This window comes from Marmota monax, unplaced genomic scaffold (assembly GCF_021218885.2).
Source record: "Marmota monax isolate L192 unplaced genomic scaffold, Marmota_monax_Labrador192_F-V1.1 WCK01_AAM20220418_F8-fsc00011, whole genome shotgun sequence".
Classification (NCBI taxonomy): Eukaryota; Metazoa; Chordata; class Mammalia; order Rodentia; family Sciuridae; genus Marmota; species Marmota monax.
Window position 1 is genome coordinate 8,212,220 of NW_026693082.1, and position 23,658 is coordinate 8,235,877.

A 23,658-nucleotide genomic window follows, 5' to 3' on the forward strand; every position below is an offset into this window, starting at 1 on the left:
GGTAGCTATTAATAGTATGATATCATTAACTTATTGTGATCAAACTACCAAACCAGAACAACTTAGATGAGAAGAGTTTATTTGGTATCATGGTTTCAGAGTTTCAGTCCATGATCAGTTGGCTAGTCAGCTGGCTTCATTGCTCTGGGCCTAGGGTGAAGCAGAACACCATGGTGTAAGGGCATGGTGGAGGAAAGCTGCTCACCTCATGGTTGCTAGGAAGCAGATAGAGATAAGATAGATAGATAGATGGATAGAAAGATAAAAGGAGGAAAGAGAAAAGAAGGGAAGGGAAGAGAAGAGGAGGCACAATATTTAATCTCCAAGGCACATCCCCAGTGACTCATCTCCTCTAGCCAAGCCCTAACTGCTTAGTTACCTATAACCCAGAAATCCATTCAAATATGGATTAATCCACTGATTAGGTTATGACTCTCATAGTCTAATTGTTTCACCTACCACATTAATATGGGGGCTTTTGGGAAACATACCATATCCAAACCATAACACTCATTCACTCAGCATGCACTCACTGGGCAGCTCCTGTACCCAGCTACTATTTTAGGGCAGTTGGCAAGTCACAATGAAGAGCTTGAGGCTTTGGGGAAAATACAGGCATTTGGGTAAATCACAGCATTTAAATATTCAGACAGAAGACCTCGTTTCAGAGCTATCTTATAGTTTGAACTTCTGAATATGATGACGGTGCTACTGATGCTACTCCTACAAATTCAGCATTTCTTATCTGGAAAGTAAAACTTGATAGGACTCCTTGATAAAGTTGCTTACACTCTCATACTTCTCTTGTATTTAGGATTAGATATACAGAACTGGTTTACCAAGCCACTGTCACCTGATTTTATTCATGGATTACTACTGTGCCCATCTGGAGGCAGGGCCCTGCTATCAGGCAGATCAATTTTATTTCAACAAGGCCTACAACAATATGAGTATTCAGAACTGTTCAAATATATTCTCAGAAGATGTAACATAAAAGGAAATGGAAATGCATGCACTCCTTGTTTTTCAGTTGTCTGGGAATGCATATTTTTTACATTGTCAATGAGAGTTCTATGTACAGGTGCTGTTAGCAAAAGAGGATTTAACCTTTGAAACTTTGTGAGACTAGACACAATCAGTTTTAGTGTTCTTCCCAGGGACAGATGGGCATAATGACAAAATAAAATGTTGGCAGACATATCCTGAAAATCTCTGGTGATAAATAATAGGCTTTATTGCTATATCTCCTAATTTCCTTTCCTAAGAAGGTGAAAACTGCATAGGAAATAGCTTTAATGGTTTTAATAGAATTGTTTTGATGAATTAATTTATTATGGGCACTATAAATAAATATTTAATTAAGAAACAATTTAAGAAGTTTTCAAAACAAGGATCTGAAAGTCTAGCAGATGAAGAATTGTATATTGTTCCAATTTCTTATTATACCTAAAGGTCATACTTTTAAAAAATTAATTAAAATATTTACTTTAATAAATGTAATAACTAAATTATAATCATTATAACTCTGCAAACATCAGGGATAATGTTAGTACCTTGCTTTATAATGGTGCTGACAGAATCAATAAGCAATAAAATAAAACACACTTCCCCTCTTGAAGTGCACCTTTCCTGAGAGCAAGAGGCACAGAGGATGCAAATTGTGAATTTGCAGATGCTCAAGAGAAGCCTTCCAAGATCCCTTCCAGATCTAACCTCCTATGATTTTACTAGTTGCTTTTATCTTACCTTTAACATAAAGTGAACTCACAAAGCAAGGCATGATTCCACAAGAGGTTGGCTTCCTCTGAGTGGGACTGGCCCCATCATTTTCAGGGCTCCATGCAAAATGAAAATGTGTCTTCTGAATTTCAAGAATTTCAGGAGATTAACAGTAAAGCATTAAACCAAGAAGTGAATACTTCTGGCTGCTGGCCTATGAAGTCCCAGGCCTATGAAGTCCACCAGCCCTACTTGACTGGTGCAGGAACTGTTAAGGTTTTAGGGGTGTTTTCAGGCCCTACTCTTAGTGTATTCCTTTCTTGCTCCTTCTTCAATTCTAGCAGACATAGTTCCAATAATCGAAGGTACCAGTTGTTGTTGCTGTTGACATAGACTAGATGACCAAATCTACACGGGGAGTAACACTTGTGGATTTCCTAGGTTACACTCATGGGCATCTGCTCTTTCTCTCATCTACCAAATATTCTATGAAATCCATGAGAGGAGAAACTAAAAGACTTAGGAATATTAAGTTCTTTTAGATCCACAGTCTAGTTTTATAGATTCATTGATTTTTCAAAGCTAAGTGGGACCTGAGAGATTATCCTACTCCAATGTCTCACATTTTAATTAGGTCGTCATCACATCCAATTTAGTCCAAGGACATGCAAATGAATTCCTAGTTGCACAGCTTTAAAGCTGATGGTGATTTTGATGAACAAACCTTAATTGATGATAAGTAAAGACAAATGTTAGCATAATGAATGGTTCATTCTATAACACTAATGGATCTATATGAGATGCTGTCAACCATGCTAAAAACATATTTAGCAGTTTACTTTTTATCCAAGTCAGAATAAGGAGAGTGAGGCAAATGTTCTGCCACTTGAAAGTCCCTAGACATAGGATCTAAAATGGGTTCAAAAGATATGCCAACAAGGCAAATAAATCCAGAAGCGAAGAGGGTGGTGGCTTAAGGTTAGTGTTAAAAGAATCTTTTTCCTTAACCAAAAAGCACATGTTTCTGCTGCTGCTGCTGCTGCTGCTGCGTGTGTGTGTGCATGTGTGTGTATTGACATTGTACTAAGTGCTTTTTAAATATTAACTCATTTAATCATTCATAAGTACTCTATGAGGTAAGTACTATGTTTATCTCCTTTTTTAAAGATGACAGAAATGAAGAACATTGGGATTAACTATCTTGCTCCCAAACCTCCTGCTGACAAGATAGAGGAAGGATTCAAACCCATGTAGTCTTGGCTCTAGTAGCTACTCTTAACCACCAGATTGTGATGTTGTGCCAGTGATCTTCCATTATGTCCCAACACCACTAACCCCACTCTCTACTCTATAGTTGTATGAACCAAGAGTTAAAGAACATGCACTGAGGACACTGGGCAGTCCATGCTCCTAGCACTATAGCTACACCTGTGAAAAATGTTTCTGTTAGTATTATAACTGAACAATACTAATTTCACTAATGTTAACCACTCGTTATATACCTGTGATAATATACATATAACATTCCAAATAATTTCAATTCCTTTCCACCATGTCCCCTGAAGGTTAACACTGCAGTTTTTTCATATACTGTTATTGCTTTGATTTAGATTTAAGACCTAGAAATCAAACAGCACAAAGTTTCTCTTTTTTACTTTCTGGAACAAAATAGCCTAAAAGACACTAGTTGAAATAGCAAAAGCCTTTTTAAAAATTTACTTTCGTTCTAATAATTTCACTTCTTTTATGTGTATTACTTATGAAGTGTTCTCTTGCCACTGAAAGAATGAAGTTTATTTCAAGACCATGGGCATGGGGAGAACTCCCTGTAGCTAGGAAAGATACAAACCATCATTGTTTTTGCAGAGCTGTGTGAGAAATACAACTCAACATCAGGTAAGTGGGGGGAGGATCTGTCTTGCTGTTTTTGTGATGTCACCGTGACAACCCATATATTCCCATGAAATGATTAATTAGTATAATTTGTACTTTCTACCTTTCCTAGATATTCATACATTTGTACTTTTTGATGTTATTCTAATTGTCAATAAAAAACACTTTCAAAAATCCTCGAGGAACCTGAAAATATTTCTACTTTATCTGGATGAAGAAAGGATAAGTATAAAATTCCAATTTAATATCATTCCTAGTAAATGTATCAGTTTTTATGGAGTTGCATAATTGTCTCTATTCATTTAATTTTCTACACAGGAAAAAGAAAGAAAAATTCAACAAATACCATATAGCATAATGAAATATAGATAATGTATGCTCTATTGTACAAAATAACAACCATAACATTCTGGAATTTTTACTTTGGATAAAAGTGTTACCAAAGAAATATTCTGCCTGAGAATGTAAAATGATTTGACACAGCAGATTTGCAAATACAATAATGTGTAGTCATGGCACATTCTATACTGTCCTTTGCAATTTCTGGAAGCTTGCTCTATTTCTGGTCAGATAGATCAGTTAAGTGATTTCAGCAGTATAATGAAATTTACGTGCTTTGCCAGGATACAACTACAGTACGGAATTAATATCCTGCACTACTGTCCCAACATGCTTTGACAAGGATGCTATTTCATGGCTCAATAAATACTTATTGACTAACTACAAACATGACAAAAATGTTTGTCCTTCAACTTGACTGTTTTAGGATTACACATTCAAGGACCCTGAAAAAACGCCCAGGAATGTTGTAATATTTTTTAAGCCATGTTTGTTTTCATTTTGCAATATCACTAAACTTGCGAAAGGGTAGAATAGAAATATCCTATTGGATAAAACTACAATGTCTCCAGGCAATTTTTTCTTTACAAGCTATTTTGTTCAACATAAATTTTTAAAAAGCACAAAAAAGAAGTACATGTTAACTTTACTAGGCATGTACTCTGTGGCTAACTGGTCAAGTTGGTGATTCACAAAAATAAATAAATAAATAAATAATGAAGATCTTCGGGAATTTCAGCTAACTAGTTAGGCTTGTCTTTTATTCTAAACCACTACAAACAATTAACATGGTCTTCCTCCATTTCAGTTCCAGGAGGAAAGGGTATTTGTTACTTTTAAGAATTAGCCAGCAATTTGTAGATAGGTAAGGTCAAGTTTAAATTATTCTCCTGATAAATGCAGAAAATTAAGTTACTTCCCTTTCAAATACAAAAAATTAAGATGTTGGCTACTTATTTTTCTCTGAGAATACCACTTCAATCAACTTTATTTTTTCCATCGGCAATACACATCAGTAAATGGATGCAATATTGGAAAAATCAGTATGTATAATCTTTCCTACTAGCTAAGCCCACCTGCCCAATACAACGTTCTTACCCTGTTGCACATGAGCCCAGTAAGTTTCAGGAATTAAGAGAAGTATTTAGTTAACTATATTTTTCTTTTTTTTGTATGAGGATTTATTTTTGGTCAGGGGCAACCTTAAGAAGTCTTTCCTACTGTTATTTTATAATTTTTATTTTTACTTTACAATGTAGGTTTTTAAATTAAAAGGGCATTTTTTTATTTTAATTTTTTATTGTTGGCTGTTCAAAACATTACATAGTTCTTGATATATCATATTTCACATTTTGATTCAAGTGGGTTATGAACTCCCATTTTTACCCCGTATACAGATTGCAGAATCACATCAGTTACACATCCATTGATTTACATATTGCCATACTAGTGTCTGTTGTATTCTGCTGCCTTTCCTATCCTCTACTATCCCCCCTCCCCTCCCCTCCCCTCCCCTCCCCTCTTCTCTCTCTACTCCCTCTACTGTCATTCATTTGTCCCCCTTGTATTAATTTTCCCTTTCCCCTCACTTCCTCTTGTATGTAATTTTGTATAACCCTGAGGGTCTTCTTCCATTTCCATGCAATTTCCCTTCTCTCTCCCTTTCCCTCCCACCTCTCATCCCTGTTTAATGTTAATCTTCTTCTCATGCTCTTCGTCCCTACTCTGTTCTTAGTAACTCTCCTTATATCAAAGAAGACATTTGGCATTTGTTTTTTAGGGATTGGCTAGCTTCACTTAGCATAATCTGCTCTAATGCCATCCATTTCCCTGCAAATTCTATGATTTTGTCATTTTTTAATGCAGAATAATACTCCATTGTGTATAAATGCCACATTTTTTTATCCATTCGTCTATTGAAGGGCATCTAGGTTGGTTCCACAGTCTTGCTATTGTGAATTGTGCTGCTATGAACATCGATGTAGCAGTGTCCCTGTAGCATGCTCTTTTTAGGTCTTTAGGGAATAGACCGAGAAGGGGAATAGCTGGGTCAAATGGTGGTTCCATTCCCAGATTTCCAAGAAATCTCCATACTGCTTTCCAAATTGGCTGCACCAATTTGCAGTCCCACCAGCAATGTACAAGTGTACCCTTTTCCCCACATCCTCGCCAGCACTTGTTGTTGTTTGACTTCATTTTTTTAAAAAAATTAGTGAAACATATTTTCATGATTTTTTAAAAATTCACCAACAGTTCTAGAACCAAATAAGCAAATTTATTGCAAAAGATTATTCAATATAGTACTGCTATATTGTTAGAAGAAAGCAGCTATCTTTCTAATCCTCCCAGGAATTTAGCACATGCATATGTATATTTAGGTCCAGATGCTGTGCTCTAAACAAAGAATGCCCTAGAACTTGGTCCTTGGTCTCTTTTTCCCCTTATCTATATTCTCTTTCTAAGTAGCCCCTAGAGTCCCAAGGTTTTATAGAGTAGTTTGTATGCCTCCCAAATTTATTTCACTGGTTCTGATTTTCCTTCCAAAGCTCTATTTGTACATCCAATTCTTTGACTTTTACATTTGGATGTGTACAAGACATTCCAAAGTTAACGTGGCCAACAGAGAACTCTTCACTCCTCTTCCTTCCCTTTCACTGCCAGCTGTTCCCATCTCAGCCAACAGCAACTGAGCCATTAGTGGCTCATATTCAAACCTAGGTGTCCCTTGCCTCCAACAACCAGTCTGTCACATTGCTGTATCTACTTCTAAGACATTTCAAATTTGTCCCTTTCTCTTCATTTCTACTACTGTCTCTCTAGTTCATGTCACTGTTGTGTCTCATATGAACCACTGTTGGTAGTAGTTCAATCATGTCTTGTCAATTAAAAGTCTTTTGAGTACCAAATTCAAACTTCTTTCATTAGCAAGGAGGCTAATCATAATCTAATAACCTGATCCTGTCAATGTATCTGACATTGACTACTTTTTTATTAATCTTCCTGTTCCACTGGCTTTTGTTTTTCTCCTCATGTCCCTGTAATAACACAAGCTTACTTTGACCTCCTTTCTTTTCTTTTTTTCTCAAAAGTTTTATTAAGTGCTTAAAATATACAGTGAGCATCCTTTTTGCAAAATGGTTAGTACCAGATGTGTTTTGGCTTTCAGATTTTGGAATATTTGGATATATATAATGAGATATCTTGGGGAGGGAACCAAAATTTAAAATCAAATTCATTTGTTTCATATATACCCTACATACATAATTGAAAAGTAATTTTATACAACATATGAAATAATTTCATGCATAAAAATAAGTTTGCATATTATAGTTGAAGAGACTCAGAGGGTCTTTTACCCTGGAGGATGCTGAAGAAAGTGTTCTGTGCACCTGTGTCTTGACCATAATCCTATCACTTGAGGTCAGGTGTGGAGTTTTCCACTTGTGGCATCAAGTCAGTCTTCAAAAAATTTTCATATTTTAGATCAGTTTGAATTTGGGATTTTCAGATTAAAGATGCACAGCCTGAATAACATTGTATTAGACCTAGAATTCTATGGTTATCATGCATTTAAATGCAAATCAATGGTTCTTAATCCTGACTGCATAGTGGAACCTTCTGCAGAATGTTAAAAAATACTGATGCCCAAGCCTCACCTGAACTGAATCAGAGTCTCTGGGAGGGAGGGGAACAGGGCATTGGTGCTCTGAAAGGCTTCAGATGATTCTCTGTGCAGACAAAGTTGAGAACCCTGATATAGATGATGCTCTCTCCTTCTCTGGTTTTAACTGCATATTTACTTGACTTTGATTTTTTTTGTTATTATTCATATAAATCACCTATCAACATAGGCCCATCAAGGGACATTTTTAAAAAGAGCAGGAACAACAACACCATAACAGAGTAGGAGGGCCTATTTTTCTCATTAATCTGATAATGAAAAGGATATGAGATACACAGAAAGGATCGGATAGTATCATCCCGTACTTTTGATATCACGGAACACATTTTAGTTTTAATAATGAACATGTTTTAACATGATGAGACCTACAGAAATTTGGTGGAATAAATATTTCTAATGAAACTCAAACTTTTTAGTTGTTTAAGTTCATATATTCTTGGCAGCAATATATTTCCTGTGGTTCAGAGAAATTATTTAAAGTTAGACTATAAAAGAGATCAAAAGACTTGGACATCAATTAGTTCACAAGCCACCTAAATATTGTTATATGAGCATAAAGGAATTATACATATGGGTGAAATTTCCATTAAAAAGTACAGAGTTTTAAATAAAGGATCAGAAAGCTTTAGAAAAGTCATTTGGATTTTCTCAGACCTTAGCATTTGAAAAGTAGCTCAAGCTGCTTACAGATACCAAAAATTTAAAGGGTATGCTTTCTGCCTAAAGAATTTAATAATGCTATAAAAGTTCAGAATTGTCACAGTAGTGGATGATTAGGGAACTGGGGAAGCCAAAAGAACCTGTCACTCATCTACCTGGAAGAAACATGCAGTTTACTAAGGGTTTACCACAGCCTCTCATATTTGCAGCCCCTTCTCTGGGAGTGAGTGGGATTGTATCACATAGGGGTCCCAACAAGTTATATGTATGGTTGTTTATTTGTTTAAAATCTCTACAAGGTCATATGCTAACCAGCCCAATGGGATGACCTAGAGACAAGCTATTTTAAGTGCACGGGGTTATCTTTGTCATTCCTAGATGGAAGAAAGTAATTTTTGCAGGCCTTTTGCTATTATTTTTTAATCTATATGTAACAGAGAACCTTAGAAAGGAGTGGGAGTCCATATCTTCACAAAGCCTAGGGAAGAGGCAGTGTGGTGTAATAGGAAATGGGCACAGAAGGCCTTTGATTTCTGATGAACTGAATTTGAATCCTGCTTTGAACACTACCCAACTCTGTCATTTGGATATAAACAACAATTACCACCACTAATGCAATAATGAATGTTGAGATGACAGATGAGTAAAACTCTTACTGACCCCATGAGAAGATCAGAATTTTTGGAAATCAAGAAGTATGCATTGGCAAAAAACACACAACTTAATGGAAATTTAGCAACTACCCCAGAATTGGAAAGCTCAAGCAGGGCTCCCAATACCAGTTTTTAAATAATTCCCATGTATTATTTTAAAATAAAATGAACATAATTGAACACCATTTTCATCTTATCCTTTCATTGGTTTCATTATTTGTGTCATTGTGACCTATGTTAAGAAATGCTCCCCCATGTATGCTCCCCTCCTTTCTGAAAATAGTTCCATATCACAGAAATCCAAAGGCTTCAATATGCTTAAACAGTTGTATTTCTTTTTACCTACAATCACATTTTCTGTTCAGTTAAAAAGACAATTTTTCAATGAAGAACATTTAAGATTGAAGTAGAATAAATATTTCCTTCCTTGGGATGTAAAAAAGCAAAGAGAGAATCAAATACCTCCAGAATTCTCTGGACAACAAACACAAATTTGTTATGAAGAACTCCGAATGCTGTTAGGCAAATTAAAGAAAATCCAGCACAAAACTTTTATCTGATAGAAAAAGATAAACAAAACAAAAACCAAAAAGACAATAGTCTCATATCATCTCTTGGCAGAACAGATGCCCTCTGGGGACATATTCACATAGTTGGTTATTCTGATGTTACAAACTGAACCATTTAAGGACACTTTTACAAATGAAGAACACTTTCACTTAGAATTGATGCCAACATTAATAACTTAAGTATTTCAATGTCTCATGGCCAAAGTTCCATATTTTAGCTACCTTAGCAAGAAAACCCAAGAAAATCAATTTGCATCTAAAAGCTCCTTCATGGAGTTGGCTTGGTTTTGTGGCAAGCATCCCAGCTTGCTTAGAGAGGCAGAGGTTGAAGTCTGCTTCACAGTGGATTGTTTGGTCCCAGTTGAATAACCTGCTGGCATCCACTGTTAGCAGAGTGGTAAGCAGATTATGGGTAAGCAGATATTAATATTTTGATTAAACATTTTAAAACCTCATACTGCTATTTTAAAAAATAATTGCACTGCTCTGAGAGAGCTCTTATACTTACCATTCTGAAGCCACTTTTAGCCTTAATTTCTACATATTCATGGTCTTAAAATCTCTACCTATAGTTTATTTCCCAGGATCAAAACTTTTCCACACCACTGCCTTACCTGTAATGTCTAAAATTCATGTGAATATATGATCCTCCTGGACAACCATAATAGTTTTTAGTGTTTACATCACCCTCCCTTCTCTCTTGGATCATCTTTTGAAAAAGACAGCGCTGTAGTCATTTTTGGTCACAGTTTCTATAAAACCCAACATACCCTTGGCAGCCCTCCTAGAAAGACTTCTTGTTTCCCAAGGATCCACTGATTTAGCAAACTTAGCAAAGTTAAATAACAGAAGCTATGAAAGAGTAAGCATTCTGAAGTCACGAAGCAATGAAAGTTTACTAGACCACAAAATTTTCTCTAACACTATCCATCATATAGATTATATAATTTAGCATGATAACAGGGAATGTTATTAATTGTTATTAATTGAGGTCTACAATGCATATACGGGTCTTCAAAAATTAACAGTCAAAATTACTGGGTGACCACAACTTATTTCTGGGAACAGACTGAAAAACCTGTTTATTTCTTGGGTGTTCACTAAATGGAGCCACAGTGCTGGACAGAAAATATGGGAGAACATTTTATGCTCACCACAGTGAGTGCTGGAATCATCTATAATGCCTACTTTTAATTTAGTTAACCTGATAATGACCTTCTGCTCAAGGTAATAAACACTGGGGCATCTGCTCCAGAATGCCGTCAGGTTGTTGGGGAACTGGGTTACATGGATTTAAGGGCAGAACATTAGCAACCTACAACCTATTAAACCTACAGTCTGAATAGGAAAAGGGACAGGAGCTGCTCAAAGGGTTAAATCTCCCATTTCACCTGTGATATCCTTTCTTTCAGCAAATCTTATACCTTCTTCTCTAGAACTCTCTCCCACCCCTGCTTCATTATCTATCTCAGGAGATACCACTGGAGAGGACAGCAAGATCCAATTGGCTCATGTTCACCTCGGAGGTCCTTCTCCTCACACTTCCCTCAATTCCTGAAGCATCTTCCAGCAGGTCACATTTGAGCAAAGGAGGCCCAAAACCTACAGAGCCCAGTAACTGTGCTAGGGAATTGGGCCACTTTCCTTTATGGGAAAGGTATGATGCAGTGACTAAAGGGACCTAAAGCTTCTAAGAAGTACTCTGAGGAGGCCAGACCACTCACTATGCCTGTGGCCCTACAAGGGAGTGGTGCCAAGGAGCATGCACAGAAATGAGGACACAGCAGGGAGCTGGGGGTGGAACTATGCAAGGATTCTTAAGAACCTCTTGGCTTAGAATGATCATCTCCAGTCTTTCTATGATTCCTGGGCAATGGATTCCCACAGGCAGGCCCTTCTTTGCAACCCCAAAGGGCAGAGAGCCTGATCCACAGCTGGACAGGGGTGCAAGCAGCTGGTTACTAGCACCAACAAATGTTTCCCTGTTTTCCTCTCCCCCTAAACGTTCTGTCTCTCAGAGCTTTGGTTGTGCTCCCTTGCCTTGAACTGACTCTCCCCTCACCCACTCAGTGGATGTGTACCTCGTGGAAAAGGCAAGGCTGGGAAAGAGGCCATTTGAGGTGGGGTGGAATGGGATAGCAGAGGCACAGAGGCCAGCCAGAAGAAGTGGCCACTGGGAGGAAGGCTCTCCAGGTGACCCCTGCTCCTTCTTTCCATCCACATGGAGCACCCCTCCAGGCAGTTAGCGCGCACGCGGGGTGTGCAGCCCACACCCACCCGCGTGTGCTGCGCTGGCCCAGGGAGGGTGGTGCATGCCGCTTGATTTGCCCAACGTCACGCTCTGAAACCTGTGCCCAGATCACGCTACCACCGTGGGACCGCGGGGGCCCGAGCTGCCAACGCAGCCGGAGCCTCCAGTCTCGCCCTCGCGGGTCCCGGAGTCTCGCGGACACCGACCTGCCAACCTTCTTTCCCGGACGTTTTTCCACAGCAGATCCCAGGCTCTGGCCGTAGAGTCCCGTAACTGCTCACTGATTGATCTCCTGAGGGGCGTTTGGAAAGCTCTCCGTTTGCTGGTCATTTTAGATCCGTCCTCATAACGACCGGCGGGCTCACCACCGCCACTCCCGCGTGGCTGCGACTCACACCACCCAAGACTGGAGAAGCCAGACGCATAACTCCAGCTGGGGTCCCGGGACCCGCTGCGGGCGCGACATGGGTCCGTCAAGCGCTAAGAGGTTCCGCCACGCGCGCAGACAGGGATGCCTTGCCCTTGGAGTACCCCGCAAAGCTAACCTCTGCGCTTCGTCAACTCCTCACTCCTTTTCACTTTCCCTCTCCTCTCCTCTCCTCTCCTCCCCCCCCCCTCCGCTGGGCGCTCCTCCACTACTCTTCTCTCCCTCCCCTTCTCTCTCCCTCGACTGTCTAGCGCCCCACTCCTTCCAGGAGCGCGTTTTCCGTCCTTCTCTCCCTCCCTCCCTTTCCTAACCTGACAGCTTAGTCCCCATGCCCCCACCCCCACCAAGCTTCCAACTCCCCTTTCTCAATTTCACCCAGAGATCAGAGGCTGTACCAGGTTCTTGCTATTTCCTGATACTTGCCATCTTTCAGTCTCAGAAAAGGCCGCCATCACAATTGTTACGAAAAATTTAAACATGCTACCCTTAGTGTCATAATAACTCATCGGTTTTCCTGAATTCAAGTCACTTGAAATGAGCTTCTCTGTTAGGTTGACCTTCTGGAGTTCTAAACTGGTAACATAATATGTTAATATTTTTGTTTTCACCAATAAAATAATTAGCTGAATGCAATCTACAATGAAATTAACATGGATTAATTAATGAAATTAACAAATACTATTTCCATTGCATAAGCAATAAGAAAAATAATTTTCAAATATTAAAGTCAAACTGTGAGGAACCTACACAAAATAGATTTGCATACTCTGAGAAAGCATTAATATTCACACACAGTTAAAAAATAGGTATTATGAGGAAGTGAAACATGAGAATAAAATAATTTTAAGGTGTTTTAGCCAAAAGCATAAAATAGGCTTTTAATTAGAAATTAACTCTAAACTCGCAGCCAAGAGAGGAGATGTATTGGCTCTTTAAGAAATACAGCAGGAGACCATCAACTCTTTCCTAGGTTTCAACTTTTAATTCATAAGGCAAGACAAAACTATCTCAGCCTCAGGGTGTCCTGCAATTTACAAGGATTTGTTTCTAAAGTTCTTTAAGGACCTTGAACAAAGTAATTATGACAATTTTATTTGATGTGATTCATGATGTTCAAATGCCCCGTGGGAAGTTTGAAAATTTAAGAAAATCATTCAATCCTCCATTATACAAATCACTACTGACTTAGAATAGAAATTAGTGGGGCTGGGGTTGTGGCTCAGCAGTAGAGTGCTTGCCTCACATGTGTGAGGCCCTGGGTTTTATTCTCAGCACCACATAAAAGTAAATAAATAAAGATATGGTGTCCAACTAAAAAATAAATAAATAAATAAATGAAAAGAATAGAAATTAGCAGCTATCTAAGTATCCTCTATACAGTTCTATTAGTAAATATTTCCTCCACCGGTTCATATTGTTGGTGGAAAGTGGGGGGATGATGATAAAATTTGTCTTTGTTATTTTAAAACTCAAAAGAATAAATATTCAAAAGAATTCACTGGTGAAGCTCACTTCAGAATAAGCTACAAGTAATGGAGAGCTGTTTTTGTGCCATCCTGTTAAGCCTTTGAAGTTGTCAGTTATGAAGCAATAAGGCATGGATCAGAAATGGACTTGAAATTGTGGCAGCCAGTTACAGACTAATCCAGATTGCCTTCTGGACCCATGCCAAATGCCCTTCTGATTACATCCTCTGTTTTGTATGTATGTAGTAATAGTAACAAAATGCTCTGCAAGTTTGTGTTCTCTTAAAGTGGCTGCTACACAGCATAAGGACAAAATGTTTAACAAATATGTCCCCTGGGAAGCTGTGTATTTGACTTTTAAAAGGGATCTCTTATTGAAATCAGAGGCTGGAGTTATAATATTATATACACAGGAATAGAGCAAGGAACATTCAAGTTAATTCAGTGATCATTTAGCTCCAAAGAACCTAGGCTCTTACTACTTTTTATTCTAACATGTATTTTATATTCAGACGCCCTGGATTAGGATTTCCTTATATGACTGATCTGCAGATAGAATCTGGCATTTCAAATTAGTTTAGTTCTGGCTGGTTCATGAGTGGAGTACTGTCTAAGAGAAGCTGATGAAAGATTGAAGTGATCTGCTTGGAACAGGTGCTGACTGAGCAGCTTGTGCCACACAGAATGGCCCAGCCCAGCTGCTGGCCCTGCTGGAGGAATCTCACAGCTGTGTAGACAGAGCCACCATAAATGCAAATGTTTCAACTCAAAAGGAAGCTCAGGGCTAGTTGGAATCTTTTATACAGGTCCTCAGCATCCACTCTCATTCTTTACAAGATCTGTTTCAAAGCTAAACCATAGGTGGAACTTCTCCTTTTCCCCTGGGGTCTTCATCTGCAGAAAGCTGATGAAAATACCACCTACTCCAGAGCAATGAAATCAGGCAGCTCCCTGCCCCTACCTGCCTTCTTGCTTACTCCCTTCCGGCCTATCACAACGGAAGAGGCGTGGCTCTTCCTACCCAAGACCTAGCCCCTAACCTGTACTTTGCTCTCTAGCCCTTCTTGTTCATATGGGAAATTTGCTGCATCTGCTATTTCCTCTGTGTCCCCCTCTCATTAGGTTCAACCCTCAAGTCTCAGCCTTTAACACAAACCAAAACCGAAACAACAGCAACTATAATAAAGCATACTGCCTCTACCTTCTATTTCTTGGGTCGGGGGAGACTCTTCTCTTATCAGTGCTACACTCTAGGCTGCCTCACTACCTCATTGAAACTGTTCTTATAATGTCACCAATAAATCATCTGGTCACTAAATCTACTGGTTGTCCTTTCTGGGATGTAAGGGCTACTGCACACTGCTGACTATTCCCTTCCTCCTGACACAGTCTTGTCTTTTGGTGGTCCTGGAACATCCTTACCTGGATGGACTTCTTTTTGTCACACCAGACCCCATGTGGCTCTTTTCAAGGCCCACTTGGTTCATACAGAAAGTACATGTGTTTAAAATATTGCTGGAGAAATAGACCTATTCAATTCTTTTGTTTCTGCTCTCAATAGTAACTCCCTAAAGGCTTTTATTGTGTATAACATTACACAGTCCACTTGGCGCATTGGAAGGATTCAGTCTATGCTACCAACCATAATACTATTATTATTACATCACTGTCTAGCCCAAATTTTCTTATATGAATTTTATCAAATTATTATAAGAAACCGTGACACCCAATCTAAATAACATTATAACTCCCTCCTAAGGCATCCAGTTTAATTTCTTTATAGTATTCTTCACTTCTGGACATTTTGTGTGTTTGTGGTTGGTCTTCAGGCAGATGTGTCTTACTCGTTTGTGGATCCTGATAGTCGGGCTCAGTAAATACTTGTAGAATAAATGAAGGATTGTACTGTAAGGATATATTTTGTTTAACTTCCTTTATGCAATAACTCTGATTGAATGCCCTTATCTCACTTTTTTCCCCCATTCATCCTTATTCAACTTGAATGCCACCTTCTCCTGGAAGGAGGAGGTTTTGTAAATTTGTAGATTTACTAATCCTACTGGCTGGCTGGTTCTTCCTCTACTATGTTTTCACAGTGCATTGGGGTCCCTTCTAGAAGAGCACTTATTGCAGAGCACTGTGTATAATTGTTTTCTCTCTGCCTCCCCAATAGTCTTGAGATCCCCCTGCATCTGGGACAGTACTTTTATTTCTGAATCCTTTGTGCCCTTTTCAGTGAATAGCACATAGTAGGATGATTTACTAACTAAATGAATATTCTCATTATTTTAGATGACTCATTATCAGTAAGATCTGTTACTTAGTATAAATATAAATTTTAATTATGCTTATGATGCTATTGTTTCATTGTCATTAATTACTATTTTCTTATATGAATTTTATCAATTTAAATACAAAGATTATATGTATTGATGATTATAGTTTTTAAACACAAAGCTATAATTAGAAACATTAAAATCACCTGTATCAAAAGAAAGTGCTGATATCATTTGAAAATTTTCCTTTCAGTTTTTTCTTTGTATATTAAAAAAAGAATTTTATACCAAATTTTACACTTTTTTTCAGTTAACATTAGGTTGTAAGAATTTTTCCAATTTATGTTACTTTTAAAATGGTTTTCAACAAATATATAAAATTCTATTGGATAGACACATCATAATTTATTCTGAAACTTTTATAAATTTGAACACTTCCCTTCAAATTTCTAAAATTACAAGTAATCTTGTGACAAAAAAATTTGGCACATGAATAAAAACATTATTTTTTTCTTTCTCCTTCTTTTAGTGCTATGTAATTAAGACTCATCACCATACTACAGGCATTAAGTAGAACTTGCCACCCACTTACCTATGTATCTGAATGCCAATGCAATTCCACAAATTTCTTATCTCTTTCACTCCCATTTCCCATGTTCAACTCTAATTCTGTCCCATTGTTCCCTTCAGAAAAGTGGAGAAGCAACTTCTACTGCCTGTTGGGTATTTTGCTGTTGGAAATCTTTGCTTAAGAATAGAGCCCAGTTTCTAACTGTACCAAGCCAGAAATCCTTTGCCAGAAGCCCATGGTCATGGTGCATAATTTCATGTGGTTTCCAGCTCTACTATTGGGGACTGCCCTCCTTGAAAGAACTTTTTTTCTTTTGCTACCAGAAAGAAGGGTGAAGAGCTCTTAGAACTGTCCCCTTGAGAGGTTCTTTCCCAAGAGAGATGTTAGGTGCATGCTTTGGGCTATATTTCAGGGCCTTGTTGTTGAAGATTCTGGAGAAGCAGACTTTTCATGCCAGGTCTTTGGCTTATAGTCACCAAAGTGAACATGTCCTGTTTGGGGTCTCAGTGCTCTCCATTGCCATCCTCTAAATCTACCTGTTTTGCTTTGGGGGTTTGGTTCTAGTAATTAAAGAAGTGTTGGGCTCCATGCTTCCTCAGAAGCAAAATTTAGTGTTAGCTGTAAGCTCTGCCTTCATGATTAATAACTTTGGCTATGTTTAATATTTTTCTGATGTGCACTAGTAAATGCTTCAAATATCTAGGCTTAATGCCATGTCATAACACAGATGCTTCTTGATTTTGAACAGTGTTATGTTCTGATAAACCAATCATAAGTTGAAAATATTATAAATCAAAATGAATTAATTAAATACAAGTAACCTATAGACCATCTTAACTTAGCAACATAATCACTGTAGAGTATAAGTTGTTGCCCATCGTGATCACAGAGTGACCAGGAGCTGAGGGCACTGCTGCTACCCAGCATTCCAAGAGAGAGGATTTGACCACATATCTCTAACCCAGGAAAGAACTCAAATTCAAAATTCAAAGTGCATCTTCTACTGAATGGGTATCATTTTTTTTAACTATGGCAAAGTCAAAAAAATATTCCAGGACCATCAGTATCTCACAAACTTTACAAATACTGTAAATCCTTTCCGTATTTTTCATGCATGCTTATGGAGACCATCATTACCATATGGGATATCCTGGGTCAGTGTCTCACAGACCTCTCCTGGCACTCAGAAGATGTTAGATTGAAGAAATTTCAGTGATTGCAATCACTAGAATCATTTTGACATCTGCTTTCAGATAACCTTGTGAGATCCTTTAGCCTGTCTATTTTATAAAACTAAAGCACATAACTTGCTTTATTACGTGAACTTAATTGTGTCCTAACTACTAACATGATTTAAGGCCAGCTAAGTGTGTTTATTGGTATGGACAGTCAGAAGGGGCTGAGACCTTTGTATCCTTCAATGGAGTAACACTTTGCCCCAATTATATTTACCACACAAATATTTATTAAGCAATCTTTGGCATCTTTAAAAACAAGCAGTATACACTCAATATTCTACAAGAATAGGAAGAGGATGTAAGAAAATTGACCTATTAAGAGTCATCCATTTTATACTCATTATAGCATAGCTTAAGACCTTGGTACATTTTAGAGACACTCAAGTATATACTGTGAAACATACACAGTGCTACTGAACTCTAAGATCAATGAACACATCAGCTAAAGAGCAGAGAAAGCCAGTCCCAGCCTCCACAGGTAGTACTATAGAGTGAAAAGGCTAAAGTTCAAGCAGAGGAGACACCAACTAGGTTCACACTGTGGCTACACACCTACTAGCTGTGTGATCTCAATATTATCCATCTTTTCTGGTCCTCAGTCTCAGTATATATGAAATAGGAATAGTAATAGTTCCCACACACACACACATAGAGCTTTTGACAAGGATCAAATGCAATGGTACGTGTAAAATACTTAAAATGGTGCCTGCTATAACATTTACTTTCATTAAATGTTAGCTTCAATTATTATTATTTTGCCTAAAGCAATTCTGCAATCCTCATGAGATTCCAATTCAGCTGAAGTCTGGAGAGCATTATGCTAAAAAGAAGATATTCAACAGTGGTAGAAAATAGCAATGAATTTGAAAGGTATAAGAGTAGGATTCAAATATCAGCTGCAAATGATATGCAGTGGGAGTGGTAGAAGCCATGGTTTTACCTCCCTATGCCTAGGTTTCTTGATTTGTCACATACAGAGAAGAAAGTTTTGTTCTAATAATCCTGATCCAAGTTAAACTACATGTGAAAAGTTTAATTTAAAATGTAATCCAAACAAAAGATATCATGATAATAGAGAAGGTTTAGAGAATCTTTGAAACAGGTACATTTCCTATTTGCTTGTTTAAAACTGTATTTATTCAACAAAGGTCACTATTATTAAATGACACAGTGTTTTTTGGGTGGCCTGTGTTCCAGCTACTGACATGATTTAAAGCCAGTTAAATGTGCCCAATTCTTTCAGACACTAAGAGTGCCAAGACAGAGTTCTCGCAACATCCTGAGACATATCCTTATTACTAATAGAACTCTAAAGAGTGTAAATAATATTATAAAATGTATTTCAATTTATGATGTTTTAAAAAGAGTAAAGATTCAAAGAACAATGGAATGGAATAGAAAATAGAGACAGACTCACACAAATACAGTTACCTGATCCTTGGGAAAGGGATCAAAAATATATGTTGGAAGAACAACCTTTCTAACAAATGGTTTTGGAAAAACTGGATATCTACATGTAGAAGAATAAAACTAGGTTCCTATCTTTCACCTCCACAAAAGTCAACTCAAGAAGGGTCAAAGCCCTCAGAATAAGATCAAAAACTGGGCAACTCCCAGAGGAAAAGGGAATATTCCACAGTGTATGCAATGACTTTCTTCCTCAATAGAACTCCTAAAGCTCAGAAAATAATACCAAGAATTATTTTACAAATGTATGCCATCAAATTGAAAAGCTTCTGCACAGCAAAGGATACAACAGAAGGAAAGAATAATCTTTGATAGTTACTCTTCCAAAGGAGAATTAACATCCAGAATATGTAAAGAACTAAAATATTTTCCACCAAAAATAGCCCACAAATAACTCATTCAATAATAGGCAAATGAAATAGATACTTCTCAAAAGAAGAAATAAAGATGGTCAACAAATAAATTTTTTAAAAGCTGTACATGTTTAGTGATTAGGGAAATGCAAATCAAAACTACACTAAGATTTCATGTCACTCCCGGTTAGAATGGCAGTCATCAAGAACACAAATAATAATAAATTCTGGCAAGGATGTGGGGGAAAAGGAACACATACATTGTTGGTGGGACTGTAAATTAGTACAACCACTGTGGAAATCAGTACAGAGTTTCCTGAAATGGCAAGGAATGAAAACACCACATGAACCAGCTGTACCATTTCTTGGTATTTATCCAAAAGAATTATTCAGAATATTATAGCAATACATGCATACCCATGTTTACAGCAAAGCAATTCATGATAGCCAAATTATAGCCTAGATGTCCATCTACAGATGAATGGACAAACTAAATGTGGTATATATTCACAATGGAATTTTATTCAGCCATAAAGAAGGATGAAATTATGTCATCTGCATGAAAATAAATGAAACTTGAGAGCATTATGTTAGGTGAAATAATCCAGATTCAGAAAGTCCGGATTGTCTGTTTTTCCCATATGTGGAAGCTAATAAAAAACTGGGAAAAAAGAGGTGGTTTCATGATAATAGAAAGAATACCAGTAGAATAGAGCAAGGATACCAGGGGGAGGAAGGAGGAGAAGGAAAGAAAAAGTTTTGGGGATTGAAACTGAACAAAATTATGTTATATGCACATACAAATATATCACAATGGATCCCACTATTACAAATAATTTAATGAACCAATAAAGTCTATTAATCAGTTTAAAAAATAAAATATGATAAAATTTTGACACTCAATATATAATTCCTTGTTTTTTCAACAGAAACACTTAAGAAGTACTTAATTTTTTAAAATGTGTGTTTTTCTTTTAGTGCCTTATGATAACATGGTGAATACAAAGAGAGTTACTATGTTTAAGAGTTTCTGGATCAACAGAAATTACTTTTATCATTTAATATATGTTTTCTTCTGTCTACTGTCCTTTGTTGAACATTTTTCCTTCCATGTGAGAAAACATGATATTGTCTGAATCACTTCAGTTGTGCTCCATAGGCCATTCAGTGCTAATAATATATATTTGGTATAATTTGCTTTTTTATAAAGTATTCTTAGGTGCCATTTTCAAAAAAGAGCTGATATTAATGAAGGAAAACTGTGAACCAAATTCATTTTGGAGTCCGGAGAAATCTTTCTGAATTTAATTGATTTTTGGATACTTCTATTTATTTATACAACTCAAGGCCCCTCTTTTGTCTATCTTTGTATTTCCTGTGCCTAGAACATTTTTTTAATGTTATTGAATTTAATTTTCTTAACTCTTAGGTCTAAGCCTAATTGTCCTCTCCTATGAAGCCCTTCCTGACCATCTATCTACGCATGTTGTTGTTCTCCATTTTGTGATCAAACCTCACTAACACTGACAATAGCACATGACCACATAATATTTTGTATTGGTTTATTTTTGCTTTTTGCCTCAATTACTCCTTCTCTAGATTGAAATTTTCCAAAGAGCAGGGACCTTGCCTTTCTTTTTGGATACTGATTTCCATCTCAAGCAATGTTTAGCATAAAACACGTGCATAATAAACATATGTGGTAAATGAATAAATGGTGAATCACTTGCCAAGAAACTGCATGTCATTACTGGAAATCCTCAATGTTACCTGATTCTGACCTATTCCCTCTAGAGAGCTTAAATCCTTGTGGTCACAACTCTGGGGACCTTTGTCTTTATTTCAGCCACCCACTCCCATGGACACACCCTGGTCTAAGTCACCACTCAACTTACTGCACTTCTGAACCTTTATCTCTGCCTCTGGAAGGACCTTGATTCCTCTTCGCATTCCTCATCTTGTCTTCTGATCTTTGCTTTTGCTTTTCCTTTACTTAATCAGCCCCTCTCCTTGGTGCTATGCCTTCCTAGCCTCAGATTAAGCTCCAAGAGCCAGAGTTTCCACCACTGCCTCATTACACACACGCACACACAACTATTTTAGTTCTTAGTTCTTCCATACTGTTCTGGCAAAATGCCTGTATCCACACTTATGTCCAGGCCACTATGTGCTACAGGTGACATCCTGAAACTGAGCAGACTGATGACACAACACTGATGGGGTGAGAATCACCAGCCCAATCTTTGCTGTCTCTAGCTGGTCCCTTTTCTTTGGACACAACCTCAAAATCTCTCTCAGAATGTTATCACTCTCCCTAGGGCTCATGTGCACTTTCTTCCCTTACTCTCAATGTCAGTGCTTGCCTGATACTTCACAGAGGAACTGATATTTTCTTGACTGCATTGGTGCCTTTGTACTTGCTCCTCTTGCCTAGAACACACAGACTTTTCATTTTTTAAGATATACATAAGGCCCATAAAGTACAGTTTCACTTTCCCCATGCATTGTAACCTCCTTTTAATATCTGTATCCCAAGGACCAATATTGCTCAATACGATATTCCCCCTTTATTCATGGTTTCGCTTTCTATTTGTTTAGTTACCCTTGGCCAGTCATGATCTGAACATATTAATGGAAATTCCAGAAGGAAACAGTTTTCATGTTTTAAATTGCAAGTCATTTTGAGTAGTGTGATGAATCTTACTCTATCCTGTTTATCTGGGATGTAAATCAGTTCTTTGTCTAATGTGTCCACACTGTATGTTACCCATCTTTCAGTCACTTAGTAGCCATCTTGGTTATCAGATTGTAAAGACATCATGGTGCTTATGTTCAAGTAACCCTTATGTAGTGGCCTGATGCTATTACAGTGTCTATGTATTATCATTCACCTAATTTCATCTCATCATACAGATATTTATCATTTCAAATCATCACAAGAATAAGGGTGAGTACAGTACAATAAGGTATTTTGAGAGAGAGAGACAGATCACATTTATATAACCTTTTAATATTGTTATAATATTCTATTCATTGTATATTATGTTATATTATTTTGTTATTATATATTATATTATTGCAATATTTTATTACTATTGCTGATGTATAAGTTAAACTTGACCATAGGTATGTATGTATGAGAAAATATAGTATGTGAGGTTTTTACTATTCATGCTTTAAGTAACTACTGAGGGTTTTGAAATATTTTGCCCATGGATAGGGAGGACTCTGTACATAACAAGTTCTGAATGAATGAAGTATTGAAAACCCAACAGAGTGGGTTTGGAAGATAGGTGTACTTATATATTACCTATTTAAGTGTTGAAATATTTAACATTAATCTTTAAAAAAATGGTAATTAGTATGCACACAAACATTTTAAGTTCTAAGTCATGATTTATAAAATAAAAATAAATGGCAAGAAAATTCAAAATAGCAATATATAATTATGTGACTAAATATTTTGGAATATTTAATCAAGTTAATTAATTTAAAGCATTACTTAGGACCCTCCTCCAATTAAAAATCTACAATTAATACTTGAGGAAGCTAATCTTATCACAAATCAACATTCCCTTTCCCTTGACACAAACCAGATTGGGACTCTGGAGTTTTCTGTGTGAAAAATAGAAATGTAAAGTTTTCAGTATTTCAAACATATAATAAGAATCAATGGGGGAATTGCATGGAAGGTGGAAGGAGACCCTCATTGTTATACAAAATACATGTATGAAGATGTGAGGAAAAAAAAAGAATAGCGTTACCCTAGATTAGGTAGAGAGAAGTGATGGGAGGGGAGCGGAGGGTTTGGGGAGATAGGAAGGATAGTAGAATGAAGCAGACATTATTATTACTGTGTGTATATATGTGAATGCATGACCAATGTATTTCTGCAATCTGTATACTCAGAAAAATGAGATATTATATCCCATCTGATTCAAATGTATGATATGTCAAGGTCATTATACTGTCATGTGTAACTAATTAAAACAAATAAACAAAGAATCAATGGGATCATCTTTAACATACAAGAGTATACCATGAATTTAATGTGTAAACTTGTTATTAGTGTCTAAATGTGAATTCAATATTGT

General features: G+C 37.1%; 1 protein-coding gene across 6 annotated transcripts in view; it reads right to left on the bottom strand.

The window, feature by feature from the left end:
- Stard13 (StAR related lipid transfer domain containing 13) overlaps positions 1-23,658 on the bottom strand; it is a 482,586-nt gene that overhangs the window by 204,388 nt on the left and 254,540 nt on the right. For 2 of the 6 annotated variants that reach the window (XM_046454057.2, XM_046454055.2), the window contains exon 1: positions 11,973-12,334. The exons of the other annotated variants lie outside the window; for them this stretch is intronic. In XM_046454057.2, coding sequence (XP_046310013.1) covers positions 11,973-12,096 — 124 coding nt within the window. In that variant the 5' untranslated portion in view covers positions 12,097-12,334. Of the gene's footprint in view, positions 1-11,972; positions 12,335-23,658 lie in introns of those variants that run through there. 6 annotated transcript variants of the gene reach the window in all.